This window comes from Anolis carolinensis, chromosome 4 (genome assembly GCF_035594765.1).
Source record: "Anolis carolinensis isolate JA03-04 chromosome 4, rAnoCar3.1.pri, whole genome shotgun sequence".
In the NCBI taxonomy this organism is placed as follows: Eukaryota; Metazoa; Chordata; class Lepidosauria; order Squamata; family Dactyloidae; genus Anolis; species Anolis carolinensis.
Genome location: NC_085844.1, coordinates 28155024 through 28169073, shown reverse-complemented (window position 1 = coordinate 28169073; position 14050 = coordinate 28155024). Strand labels below are relative to the sequence as shown.

The following is a 14050-nucleotide window of genomic DNA, read 5'->3' as shown; positions in this document are numbered from 1 at the left end:
AGGAATTCAGAACTACAACACTCCTGAGAGGTGGCCATTTAACTTCTGTTTAAATACCTCCAGAGAATTAGAGTCTACTACACTTTAAGGCAATCCATTCCTGAATCAAATAGCCCTTCCAGAAAATACATTCTTCCTGATTTTTAGGTGGAATCTCTTTTAGAGATATCATTGTGATTCTGTTTGTGTTCATTCACAGGCATGTCCTATCTAATTTAACCGGACGAGGGACCTAGTCACATTGATGGGGTCCTCTGGATTCTGTGGTGAATCAGAAGGGGGAACAGGACAATCCCAGCTTTCAAATTAATGTTCATGCTCTTGAAATTTTGATTTCTACATGAATAAGTACAGTATAGGATTTAGCTATAATTACCACAGTCCTTAGTGGGGTTCATCCAAGTAAAGCTTCAGCCAAAGAACTGGGGTTTATTTCAGTAGATAGCGTAGCACATGTTTATTAACTATTTCCAAACAAAACAGATGAGACTTGAAAGGGTTGAACTCTGGTTGAATAATACCTAAAACATGTGAAAATGTTAATATTTGCAAGTGAGAGCCCTGGTGTGTTGGCATGATTTCACTGTGCAGATGGGGAAATCAGTGATAATGAAATAAAATGAAGCTGTACCAGAGCCAATGATTAGTGTGACTTTGGCAAAACAAGTGGGAGAGGCAGCAAGCCCCACATGAGCAGATTTTCCACGCTGTGAGTGGGATGACAAGAGTATGAAGTCAACACAACTCGGATGGAAACACAGAGAGTGTCAGTGAAAATGCTGTAGCAACAGGGCAGAGCTTTCATGGCCAGCCTGCAAATACAGCTGGACCGGCTTATATTTGCAAGGAGGGGGAAAGAACATCATTAAACAACGCAAGAAAAACCTAGCAGTCCATCAGGACTTTGAAACCATTGAAGAAACTCTGAGCAATTATATTCCTGCATGGTATGGGGTTGATTGGATGGCCCATATGATCTCTCCCAACTCTATGACTAACAAAGTTGTTAATCCTTACTCATTGTAATTATTTAATCATTATTACCATTATGACTAAGAAATTGTGGGATGATGGTGTCTTACAAAAATTAAAACAGATACAATAAAAGCTCACATAATAGAAAAGACAGAAAAAGTCAAAAATTTCTAAAGTTCTAAAATCCAAGAAACGTAGAGAAAACAATACATTGTTGAAACCGTGAACAGTCCCAAATGGCAGTAAAAACAAAACAAAACGTCTCCTTTTGGGAAAATGTATTTTATGATGAAGCTCCCAGAGACTCCCAGAGAGTATGACCAGTGTCCATAAAGGCCAAGGATTCTAGGAGCATTCACCTTTCAAAATAAGTTTTCCAAGCTCACCCATAGATAGTAGATTGTTCTGGTTCCTGATTATATGGGTTTTAACTGTTTATTTTTAATTCTGTTAATGTTTAAGTTGATATTTTTAGGTTTAAAAGTTTATTATATTGGTTTTATTGCTGAGCAGCTTTGAGAGAAATAATACCACATATAATAATAATAATAATAATAATAATAATAATAATAATAATAATAATAATAATTGCATGGAAAGTTGCTTGACAAAATTGAAGGAAAAGCTGATAAGGAGAAGACCTGGCTATGGCTCACGAATGGGACCCTGAAGAAGGAGACAGAAGGCCTGATCCTTGCAGCCCAGGAGCAAGCCATCAGAACAAAGGCAATTAAGGCCAAGATCGAAAAATCAGCTGATGACCCAAAATGCAGACTGTGCAAGGAAGCTGACGAAACCATTGATCATATCCTCAGCTGCTGTAAGAAAATCGCACAGACTACAAACAGAGGCACAACTATGTGGCCCAAATGATTCATTGGAACTTATGCCTCAAGTACAATCTCCCAGCAGCAAAGAACTGGTGGGATCACAAACCTGCAAAAGTACTGGAAAATGAGCACGCAAAGATACTGTGGGACTTCCGAATCCAGACTGACAAATTTCTGGAACACAACACACCAGACATCACAGTCGCATTGATGAAAAACAACAGGAAAAACTCAGCCGCTATCAGGACCTCAAGATTGAACTTCAAAGACTCTGGCAGAAACCAGTACAGATGGTCCCGGTGGTGATCGGCACATTGGGTGCTATGCCAAAAGATCTCAGCCGACATTTGGAAACAATAGACATGGACAAAATTACAATCTGCCAACTGCAAAAGGCCACCCTACTGGGATCTGCGTGCATCATCCAAAAATACATCACACAGTCCTAAACACTTGGGAAGTGTTCAACCTGTGATTTTGTGATATAAAATCCAGCATATCTATCTTGTTTGCTGTGTCATAAAATAATAATAATAATAATAATAATAATAATAATAATAATAATAATAAATACAGTGAGCCCTTGGTATCTGCTGGGATTTGGTTCCAGGACCACCACCACTCCTTGCCTAGAGGGGAAGGAGGGGCAAGACAACTAAGATGACAAAGCTTGGAGACAAGGACAAAAGGTCACTCTCAGCTGAGGTGATCATCCTCATTTCTCTTCCCTGTGCAGCTGAGATGGGATGCTTCTTTGTTACTGTGAAGACTTGATGTGATGACAGGGATTGGAATCCCTTCGGATCCCACCTTTGCCACCAATTATGCGAAGGGTTCACCTTCTACCTCTATGTATCTTACTTTTCAATGTTATCGCTGCCACCACCTTTGAAAGATGCTTTGCTCAAACAATAAGCAACATTTGATGAAACAGTAACTGGTTTATTTTATAGTACAAAGCTTGATGGTTGCAAGAATGTTATAACTTAAGTTGAACGATGTTACTTCTATACAGTAAGTGTTGCAAGACTTTTCAATCGTTTCACTGAGCTTAGTATGGTATTAGCTTTATAAGACTCGTTTCTTTCAGTCAGGAATACTGTCCTTCTTTAAACTTAATTGATCTGTACCCGATCAAACTTGGACTGGGGAGTTTAACTGGTTAACCCTAGTCCTTCTATGACTTAGGGATGCAACCTCAGCTCTTTAGTTATTCCTACTAAAGGCTCAGCAACTTCAATTTTAGCCCTTCTCCGCTAAAACCCTCTAGCTGCTCAACTTCCTCCCACAATCCCTTTATTTCGACCACCCTCCTTTCCCACTGAATAGAACCAACTGCTCTGCTCAACCGACCAACTCCAACTGCCCAATTCCAACTGCTAAATGTTGAATTCTAAGGCTTCCACCAGCAAAGTGAAGCCACGCCCCTTTTCCTGGCCGTGCCTTAGAGGTTCCCAGCTTCTGTACAAAAACAGCTGAAATACATAACCTTAAACAGTCAACCTAAACATAGCAATCATGAATAAAACACAATGATCATGACATCTTTACATACCTTCCAACCCGGAAAGATTATTTTTGCTTTTTCTAGACCCAGAATAAGCAAAAATAATAGAGAGTAACACAAAATACATATCTATACATAAACATAACATCATACCTTAAACTCTAAATACAAACCTGTAAGTCTTCCGATCAAGGTGCTCTGGATAGAGCATCAGCTACCACATTACATTTGCCCTTTATATGTTTAATATCAAATGTAAAGTCCTGTAGTGACAAACTCCATCTCAATAATTTGTTATTGGTCCCTTTTACATTATCCAACCATCTTAGGGGTGCGTGATCAGTTTGTAACGTAAACTTCCTTCCCCACAAGTATGGTTTCAGTTTCTTTATGGACCAAATTATTGAGTAGCATTCCTTCTCGATTGTGGACATGCTAAGCTCATTAGAATGCCACTTCTTACTGAGGAATAGTATGGGCCTATCCTCTCCATCTTCATCAATTTGACTTAGGACTGCTCCTAGTCCAGTGTCTGAAGCGTCACAAGTTAAAATGAATGGGTCATCAAAATTTGGGGCTTTTAAAACCGAATCAGAAGTAAGGGCCTTTTTTAAATTGTCCATGGATTCCTGACACTTGGGAGACCATATTACTTGGTTTGGGTGTTTCTTTTTTGTAAGGTCTGATAATGGGGCAGCTAAATTACTGAAAGACGGGATGAACTTTCGGTAATATCCGGCCAAACCAAGAAATGATCTAATTTGTTTTTTTGTTTTCGGGATTGGCCATTGGTGTATATCTTTGACCTTGGTAGGATCAGGTCTGATACACCCTCCACCTATAATATGTCCCAAATACTTAGACGTATGGTTTCCCAACTTGCATTTAGAAGCTTTAATAGTTAACCCAGCTTCTAATAACCTGCCCAACACACAATCAAGATGCTTAAGATGGTCTTCCCAACAATCACTATAGATACCTATGTCATCCATGTAGGCTAAACAGAACTCACCTAAGCCGTAGAGAACTTTGTCTACCAGCCTCTGAAATGTCGCGGGACTATTTTTTAAACCAAATGGTAAAACGACGAATTCGTAGAGTCCCCCTTGAGTTCTAAAGGCCGTTTTGGATTGGTCTTCAGGTGCCATAGGCACTTGCCAGAACCCCTTAGTCAAATCAATACTACTTATAAATTTGGCTTTTCCAATTCTTTCTAGTAAATCATCCAAACGGGGCATCGGATACATGTCGTTTTGGGTGATTTTATTTAACCGCCGGTAATCTATGCAAAACCTTACGGTTTTGTCTGGCTTCTTTACTAACACTATGGGCGAAGCCCAAGGGCTGTTAGATGGCACGATTATATCCAAATCTAACATCTCCCTGACCTCTCGCTCTATGCATTCGCTTATCTTACCCGTCACCCTATAGGGAGGGGATGCTATCGGTGCGGCGTCACCGGTGCATATTTTATGTTGCACTCCCTGCACTCTCCCGGGTAAATCCGAAAACATGACTTTATACTTAGCCAAGATTCCTTTAACCTCTCTTTGTTGTGATGGAGATAAGTCTGAATTTATGGTTACTTGATCCAAGTTTCTATGTATCTCCCTATTACCTTCCCAAAATGAAAAAGGACCTGTATCTTCCTCTGATACTACACAGTAAACATTTGCTGACCTATTTACATACGGCTTAATCATATTTACATGCACCCGTTTCTCAATCCCTGATTGTTCATCTAGGATGTCACAGTTCACATGGTTCTGCTTCCTGACGATCCTCCACGGTCCAGTCCAGTCTATCTGTAGTTTGTTGTTCTTGTTGGGTGTTAAAAACAGGACCTCATCTCCGACGTTGAAGTCTCGGGGTCTCGACGTTGCGTCGTACCGGGTCTTTTGTTGCTCCTGGGCCGCCATAAGATGTTCCTGGGCGATGTCCCTGGCCATCTTTAATGTTGACTGAAGATCCTTGATGTAGTCGTCGACAGGAACAGGATCTGGTGTAGGGCTTGCTTCCCAGTGCTCTCTGATCAAATCAAGGGGTCCACAAGCCTTCCTTCCGGATAACAGTTCAAAAGGCGAGTAACCAGTGCTGTCTTGTGGGTTGTCATGGGCCACATCTAACAGTTGTTTCCTGTGGTTTACAGGTACCACTATTTGGGTACGTGTTTCTGGCTTATTCAAAGTCTTATGGCTTGTACTTTTCCTGTATAAAACTCCCTCCTTAAGTATGAACTTAGGAGTTTTACTTTCTTCTGTTCCTGTGGCGCTCTGAGCTTGCAAGAACAAAGGTTGTAATGTTTCATCTGCTAGCTGCTCTCGCAGTATCTCTTGTTTTCCCTCCATTCCGCTGGTCAACTCAGTGATGTTCGAACTAGACTCAGGAAGTTGCTCTGAGCTAGCTTGGATGGTTAAACACTTGGCTTTTGGAGTGTGGACCTCCATGTTGCCTTCATGTTTATCAGCTTCTTTCTGCCAATTCCTAACTTTTCCATTTAAATCATTCCCAATCAAACATTTGTATGGGATATCCGCGCAGACTGCGAAGTCCCATAATCCTTCCCAGCCTTTGTACTTGATGGGTAAGGATACTACAGGGGTTGGTATCGATGGACCTATTCCCTTTAAATTTATCTCTGAAGAGGGATGTTGGTATCTCTGTGGGACCACTTCAGGACGTATAATGCAGACATCCGACCCAGTGTCTCTCCATCCCTGCGTGTGTATCTCATCTATGACAATAGATTCTAAATAGTCTTCAGAGATTTCTCTTGAAAGGATAAATAAACATTGTTTTTCTTTTGGCCTCACATCAGGGCTTCTAGATTTAACTTCAGGTTCCACTTCTTGTTCTATTGGAGCTCTATTTACAAAGAACGTGGACCTGTCTTTCTTGATTAAGTTACATTGGTATCTAAGATGCCCTGGCCTTCCACAATGGTAACATTTTATCTTTTCCTCAGGCCTGGCTTGGCCTGCAACTGCCTCATGCTTCCTATAGGCGGTGTTTTCTCCTGAACCTCCCCTTTGCATCGGTGTGCGTGCGTGAGGGTAAAACGTCGGCTTTAGAGGTTTTTTCTCCTTTGGTTCTTCCTCCTTCCTAAAGCCTTCTTTCAAGGTAATTAGCTGGTCAATCATTACTGCAGCTTCGTTGGCTGTCTTTGGGTTTCGGTCTTGAATTAGCCATCTGTATTCTGAGGGAACTAGGTGAAAGAGCTGCTCCAGCTTCAATAGTTCCTTAAGTTGCAGAAAGGAATCTACTTCAGAAGTCCTCACCCAGCTGTCAAAGTATTGTGCTTGCTTTGAGGCAACTTGCGCAAAACTTTGGTGTCTGTCCCTCTTTAAAGTTCTGAACTTTAATCTGTAAAATTCAGGCGTCAACTGAAACTTTTGTTGTACCTGCAGTTTAAACATCTTATAATCTCTGTGAGTGTCTTCAGCCATATCACTGTATATTTCTAGAAGCTTTCCACTAATTTGTGGCCTCAGATATAACATCCATTTGTCTTCACTCACTTCAAAATCTTTACAGCACCTTTCAAAGGATATGAGGAACTTTTCTATATCATCTTCCTTGTTATATCTGGGAAACCTTTTTAAAATTACATCAGGTGCTTCAGCTCTCAAATCTCCTTCCTGGGTATCAGCGTGAGGTTGAGAGTGTGTCAATCTTTGTTTCTCCAAATCTATTTCCATTCTCCTCAACTCTAATTTTGCCTGACTGGCTCTCTCCTCAGCTTGTCTCTCTCTCTCTTTTTCCTCCCATTCTCTCTCTCTTTGCTTCTCCTCCCATTCTCTCTCTCTTTGCTGAGCCTCCATCTTTTTCAACTCCAATTCCAATTCAGTCTGCCGGGCTCTCTGTCTCTCCTCAATCTCTAGTTTCTTCATCTCTAATTGATACTTGAGAGACATTTCAGACAAGGTTACTTGTTCTGAATCTGAGGAGGAAAGCTCTCCTGCCTCCTCTGCCAACTTCTTCTGTTTTCTGGTGGCCATTTCCAGACAAAGTTTACCTCAGCCCTTTTACCTAAAGCTGATCTCCGGCACCAAACTGACTTTTGCCACACGAATTTCAGGCACTGAATCAGTTTTTTGTTACACGTATCCCAGGCACTGAATTAGTCTTTGTTACACGTATCCCAGGCACTGAATTAGTCTTTGTTACACGTATCCCAGGCACTGAATTAGTCTTTGTTACACGTATCCCAGGCACTGAATTAGTCTTTGTTACACGTATCCCAGGCACTGAATTAGTCTTTGTTACACGTATCCCAGGCACTGAATTAGTCTTTGTTACACGTATCCCACCGCTGCCACCAAATATGTGAAGACTTGATGTGATGACAGGGATTGGAATCCCTTCGGATCCCACCTTTGCCACCAATTATGCGAAGGGTTCACCTTCTACCTCTATGTATCTTACTTTTCAATGTTATCGCTGCCACCACCTTTGAAAGATGCTTTGCTCAAACAATAAGCAACATTTGATGAAACAGTAACTGGTTTATTTTATAGTACAAAGCTTGATGGTTGCAAGAATGTTATAACTTAAGTTGAACGATGTTACTTCTATACAGTAAGTGTTGCAAGACTTTTCAATCGTTTCACTGAGCTTAGTATGGTATTAGCTTTATAAGACTCGTTTCTTTCAGTCAGGAATACTGTCCTTCTTTAAACTTAATTGATCTGTACCCGATCAAACTTGGACTGGGGAGTTTAACTGGTTAACCCTAGTCCTTCTATGACTTAGGGATGCAACCTCAGCTCTTTAGTTATTCCTACTAAAGGCTCAGCAACTTCAATTTTAGCCCTTCTCCGCTAAAACCCTCTAGCTGCTCAACTTCCTCCCACAATCCCTTTATTTCGACCACCCTCCTTTCCCACTGAATAGAACCAACTGCTCTGCTCAACCGACCAACTCCAACTGCCCAATTCCAACTGCTAAATTTTGAATTCTAAGGCTTCCACCAGCAAAGTGAAGCCACGCCCCTTTTCCTGGCCGTGCCTTAGAGGTTCCCAGCTTCTGTACAAAAACAGCTGAAATACATAACCTTAAACAGTCAACCTAAACATAGCAATCATGAATAAAACACAATGATCATGACATCTTTACAGTTACCCAAGTTGTCTCCCCTCTTCAGCAGATAAACTATCAAAGCAGCACACAAAGACGTCCCTAGGGTTTCCCAGATGGTTGAAAGGAAGTTTTGGGTGGTACACGAGGAACTAGTGAATAGTCTTTGGTTGGTATCTACACTGTAGAATTAATGCAGTTTGACATCAACTTTAACTGCTATGGCTCAATGCCATGGAATTATTGAAATTGTAGTTTTATATAGTCTAGCCTTCTAGACCCTACAGGGTTCTAGTCTATCTGCATTTACTTCTTGAACCATTGCAAGCCTCTTCTGGTTTGAGGACTGGCTAATGAATGAACAATATTTCATGGAATTTTAATAGAAGTGGAAAACCGTGGTTTGCTGAGCTGATTCCAAAAAGAAGGATTAATCAACTTTTATGTGAAACTTACTTTCATTGTCTTTGGATTGATAGGGACGTTGCTGCCTGACAAAGGCTGAGGTGAAGGGTGTTGAGTGAGCCGGACGCTCAGGCACTGGGTGGGCCACGTGGTGGTCAGCCTTCAGTGGGAAAATGGTGGTCATCCCTGTAACCACCAACAAAGGAATATTTGAAAACTGCAGATCATCCAAGAATTTTAGAGCATTAACAATTTCAACTGTACATAACTCAGATCAACAGAATGCGTGGAACAGAATTGATGCTAAAATTTATGAGATGGACAGTAAGAAATTGTAGTACAATCTAAAAATAAGCTGTGTGTGTTCACTTGGAGCTTTAAAACAAACTTTCATTGACAGTATCAAGGTAAAACACTTCATTCATGAGAATTAAAATAAAAGAATTAAATCCAATGTTATTTCTACTTAGATTAAACTCTTCGAAATCAATGAAATTTACATTAGGCGACTAGCAAGTTCCAATCATTTTAATGGAAGTACTCTCAGGACTATTGGATTGATACCAAAGTAAAATTAATAGACAGTTTAAGGTACTATGAAGGCTTTAAAAAACTTAATCATTTTGTAAAAAATAGACAATAGATTTCTATGCAACCAAAATACATCTGAAAGATGGAAAGAAATCTAACATTGGAACGTACAGATTGCGAGCACTTGTTGGGTACAATCACTGTCCAAAAAAAAAAAAAAAGGAAGGAAGGAAAGAAGGAAGGAAGGAAGGAAGGTAGTTTTCTGAAGAGAAATCCAAGTAAGTGGATGTGAATAATATGCACCTGAGCATGGTTTGAAAAAGTTACTATTTTACACATTACCCAGAATACCTCAGCCAAATTGCCCATTGAGAGTTGTCCAATGTGCATCAAACTTTTTCAAACCTTGAATCAAAGTAGTAAATGATATTCAAAACTTTCTAAAAAAATAATGAATACCAAGATGGTGCTCAGTTCATGTCATAAGAAAGCAGGCTATAAGTTGATTCCCTAGTAATCTCTTTCCAGCTGCACAACCCAGTTAAAAGCTGACCTGCATAAGTTGGTGGAACGGCTGCTTTTTTCTCTAGATCATCCTGAATCTTCAGGAGAACTCTTTCCTGTTGGAGCGCTTCTAGATACTTTGAATAATTCCAAGAAAGCTGCAAAAAATGGAAGGAAACACCTTTGTTCATTCATTCATTTAAATATAGCTATCCTGCTTCACTTCAGAAGATATCATGTTGGAGTATAGTCAATAAAAAACAGCTCCAAGGTCATTAGAAAACAAATAATTTGAAAACCATTAAACATAAAGAGCAGAGGAAAAACAAAAGAAAGGATGAAATATGCAATCTAATAACTAAGATAGCCGTAATTACCCAAGTCTTGAAAACTTGGGTGAAATGAGGTCAACATTAGGGGCTGTTTGACCATGTTATTCTTCTTTAAAACACAAAATAATAACATAGGCTTATAAGAACCTCATGGCTCTATTGGGAAGAGAGAAGGTGAAACAGGAAATGCTTTTGTGGCTCCTTGATATCACCTGTAAACATCACCACAGCTGTAATTCTTCATTAGAAGATGTTCACTTCCACTTTACGTATTTATGATTTAATCAGATACCCTGGCACAGGAAGTCAATAGTGATATGTTTGCCAAACCATTTTGCTTTTCAAGCATGAGTAAAGATGCATCAAAAATACTGGCAAACACATTTTGGTGCCTCAAATGTTAGACCTATTTCTGGGTATATTCAACCTGCTGATTCCAAAAATGGCAAAAGTTTCCCCCTATCAGCTCTACTTTTTGAGATATAGCAGATATGCCATCTACCAGTTGCTTTCTGCTTGCCCACAGAAAGCAACGATAACCATAGCTAAGAAACTAGAGCTGATGAAGTCCATCCAATGCAATTTTATGAACCAGCACCCCAAATAACCCTAGGGAAAATCCTAAAAACAAAGACACCAAGATTTCTTTTTGTCAGGCTGTGTAATCTGACTAGAACAGATCTAGGAAACATTACTTTTTGAAATAGTAACTCAAAAGGCAGCATCACAGAGTAAACCTCTCTCGTTGATACAAAAAGGAACTACAGAATTGCCCATTTTTATAACTTAAATTACTTGTCTGCCAAATCCAGTAAAGCTTGGCGTAGATGAAAGTTCACTCTGTCGCCTGCCAGCAAGACGGGAAGCCGATGATTTCCCTTCCATTCTCTTTAAATATGTGGCAGATCTCGTCCTTTGTTCCTAGCAATAAAAAGAACAAAACAAAAATTTGAATCAATCTCAGTTTAAGGTGAATTAAAGTATTAGACACAGAGGTCTCTGTTGGGAATCACCCTGGACTACTCAAGTCTAAATGTAGTTAGATAGATGATAGAGTTAGATTGAGGGAATCCTTTCTCTGTTTCCAAAGCATGCCTAGATAGGCTTTACTGTGTTTCACTCTATCCTGTTTATGTCACATCCCTTACTTTGAAGTTAGTAGAAATGTGAATCTTTAGGGACACTAATTTCTCATTGGTCAGAATGTCTTTTATGGCCCCAATAAACTGGACCATGAGGTTGGAACCATTTTGGTTCACTCTTCTCCCTTTGTTCTTCTATCTAACAAACAGCATCTTGCTGTCTCTTCTGGCAAGATGTAACTATTTAGATGTTTGTTATTTTTCCTTTCTTGTTTTTCCTTAGAAATCAGTCTAGAGTAGACTAGACAGCTCCCAAGCCTTTCTATCTACAATGGAATTCTTTTTACCTGAATAAACGTTTTTGAACTTTTACTGAGACTCTGCAATCGATTGCCATCCTAAGCTGAAAGGCTACTCTTTGCTCACCGCGTGTAAGTAACTGCTGCATTTGAAAGTTTTGCTTTTGCTACTCTGCTACATTTTGGTGGAATCTCCCCCAGAGAGGGTTAAATTGAGTCTAACCGCTCAGAGATTACCACAACAGTCTCAACCTGTGGGACCCCAGATGTTTTGGCCTTGAACTCCCAGAAATCCTAACAGCTGGTAAACTGGCTGAGATTTCTGAGCATTGTAGGCCAAAACACCTGGGGACTACATGCTGAGAACCACTGCATTAGAGCATCATTGGAGGATTTGTATAGCATTACATTGCACTTTATTTGTCATTACCAGCATTTCTTAGAACAGTCAAGAGAAATAACCTCCATGCCATAATATGTATGGTGGACAACTAGAGTGAATACAAATATTTTCAAGAGTTCTTCCTTTCATCACTGAGTTTTCTATTGGTTTGCATTGGTTTGCACTGAGTTTGCATCAGTTTGAATTATGATCAAGTCTATGAACTTGTTAGACTTCAGACAACAAGACATGCAACAGTTTGGTAAAGAACACACAACGTGAGCAGAGATTAGAAGCAGGATAGAAACATAGGGCTATGGAGAAAATTGGAGAAACATATTGGTTTTGTTCCTATTTTTCTCATCATTAGGGGATCCTTAGTCTCCATCTCCAAGATGACACACAGACACAGGGCTCTGAGGGAACATCTACACTGGAGCTTGGAACTAATCTGGTAAATGAGTGATTTATTAGGTTGACAGATCTGGAAGTGATTACATTGACCACAGAACGTGGCTTCAAACTGCTTAGTTCCCCCAGCCCCATTTCTGGGAGGGTTGTGCATCAATGCTCCAAAGGCAGGCAAGATAAAGGGGGGGGGGGGTGACAACTAGGAGTGGAGGTAATCAGTCACCCCTCCCAGGAGATCAATTATCCCCTTACTAGCCCTTGAAGCACCTTTTTGCAGACCCCATTCTGGAGTATATAATGCGTTTCAGCAGGGGCAGGTGTTTACAATACGCTTCACATTTTGAAGGCCAGTTTCAGCTTGGATCTAGGAAGCATATATGTTCACATCCTTTTATCCAATGTACTACTACTCTTGAGATTCTTCATTCATGTCCTGAGAACTGGAGAGCAGGGCTGGGGTCTGACATTTGGCAAATCCCCCCCCCCCCCCGCCCCAGCCATATTTTCCATATTTCCTGCTGTTGTTAGAAAATCCGTTCTATACTGCTTTCCTTTTCCACCAGAAGTTGGGGTCTCTATCAACCATTACAATTGTAGTTCACAAACTTATTCCCCAATGTTCTTGGACTAGAGAAGCCATAACCAGCATGGCCAAATAGTCAGGGGTTTTGGGAGTCGCAGTGCAGCAACATGCAGGAAGTTAAAGTTATGTTAGACCAAGCGTGGGCAATCTCCTGCTCTCCAGGAGTTTTGGACTACAAATCCCAAAAATTCCTAACATAGCATCAGGCGCTTTCCTTTTCCCCCTCAGCCGCTTAAGCTATATTCGGAATTGTGGGAATTGTAGTCCAAAACACCTGGAAGGCCGGAGATTGCCCATGCCTGTGCTGGACACTAGTTTTCTTGCCTTCTGCTTGGCCTTAATGTATGAGGAGCCCAATTTGTAAGTACATGTTTAATTTTGATGATTGAGACATGTACATATGGAAGCAACTCTCTGCAATCATACAATGAGTCCTTTCCTTTCAGGAAAGATCTTTAGCATCACTAGAAATTGTTTTTATTTGGATTGACTGGATAGGTTTCAGTTTGCATTTTGTTTTAGCCACATTTTGATATATGTTTTACTTTTAATTTAAAATATTATTACTTCCTTCAAGGGCATAGGAAGGCTGATATCGAACATAATAACTGAATCAGACAAGCCATGGAGAAAAAGAAAATACCCCACAATGGTGGGTCGTCCCCTGTTTTGTTTGCTTCAGAGTTTGGATCAGAGCTATATCTAGATGGATTGTTTTTCTGTAGCTTCTCAGGATTGTCTCACCCTGTCTTCTGCTTCTCTTGCTCTTCTCATTTTTTCTAATTTTCTCGCTCTTCGCTTGTCCAAAAGAGGTAGAATGTTCTCATCGGCCAAATTGCTTCGGAAGTCACAAAATTTTGGCCAAAATTTAAAGAGAAGTGCAAAAATAGTCATCTAGAATAGAAAGGAGGAGAAAGAGACATACCGTAAAAAGGCATAGAAAGAGATGGCCCCTCCATGCAATAAGAGTGTTTCAGCATCGCAACGAAACAAGCTTTTCTTATTTCATATACATCACGAAGCTTCACTCCTGCCATCACCACCAATACTGTCTCTGAGTATTTTACTCTGGACTTGCATCTGCTTCTCATCAGTATGTGTTTATTGCTGATGAGAAATCTTCCTAAACCACA

At 40.3% G+C, this 14050-nt stretch overlaps 1 protein-coding gene across 2 annotated transcripts in view; it reads right to left on the bottom strand.

Annotated features, from left to right (window-relative positions):
* The window catches only part of rgs22 (regulator of G protein signaling 22), a 96567-nt gene that overhangs the window by 4165 nt on the left and 78352 nt on the right, over positions 1-14050 (bottom strand). For both annotated transcript variants that reach the window (XM_062980139.1, XM_062980140.1), the window contains 4 exons: positions 13662-13811; positions 10956-11081; positions 9878-9986; positions 8845-8979 (listed from right to left, as the gene is read on the bottom strand). In XM_062980139.1, the coding sequence (XP_062836209.1) occupies positions 8845-8979; positions 9878-9986; positions 10956-11081; positions 13662-13811 (520 nt within the window). The remainder of the gene's footprint in view (positions 1-8844; positions 8980-9877; positions 9987-10955; positions 11082-13661; positions 13812-14050) is intronic.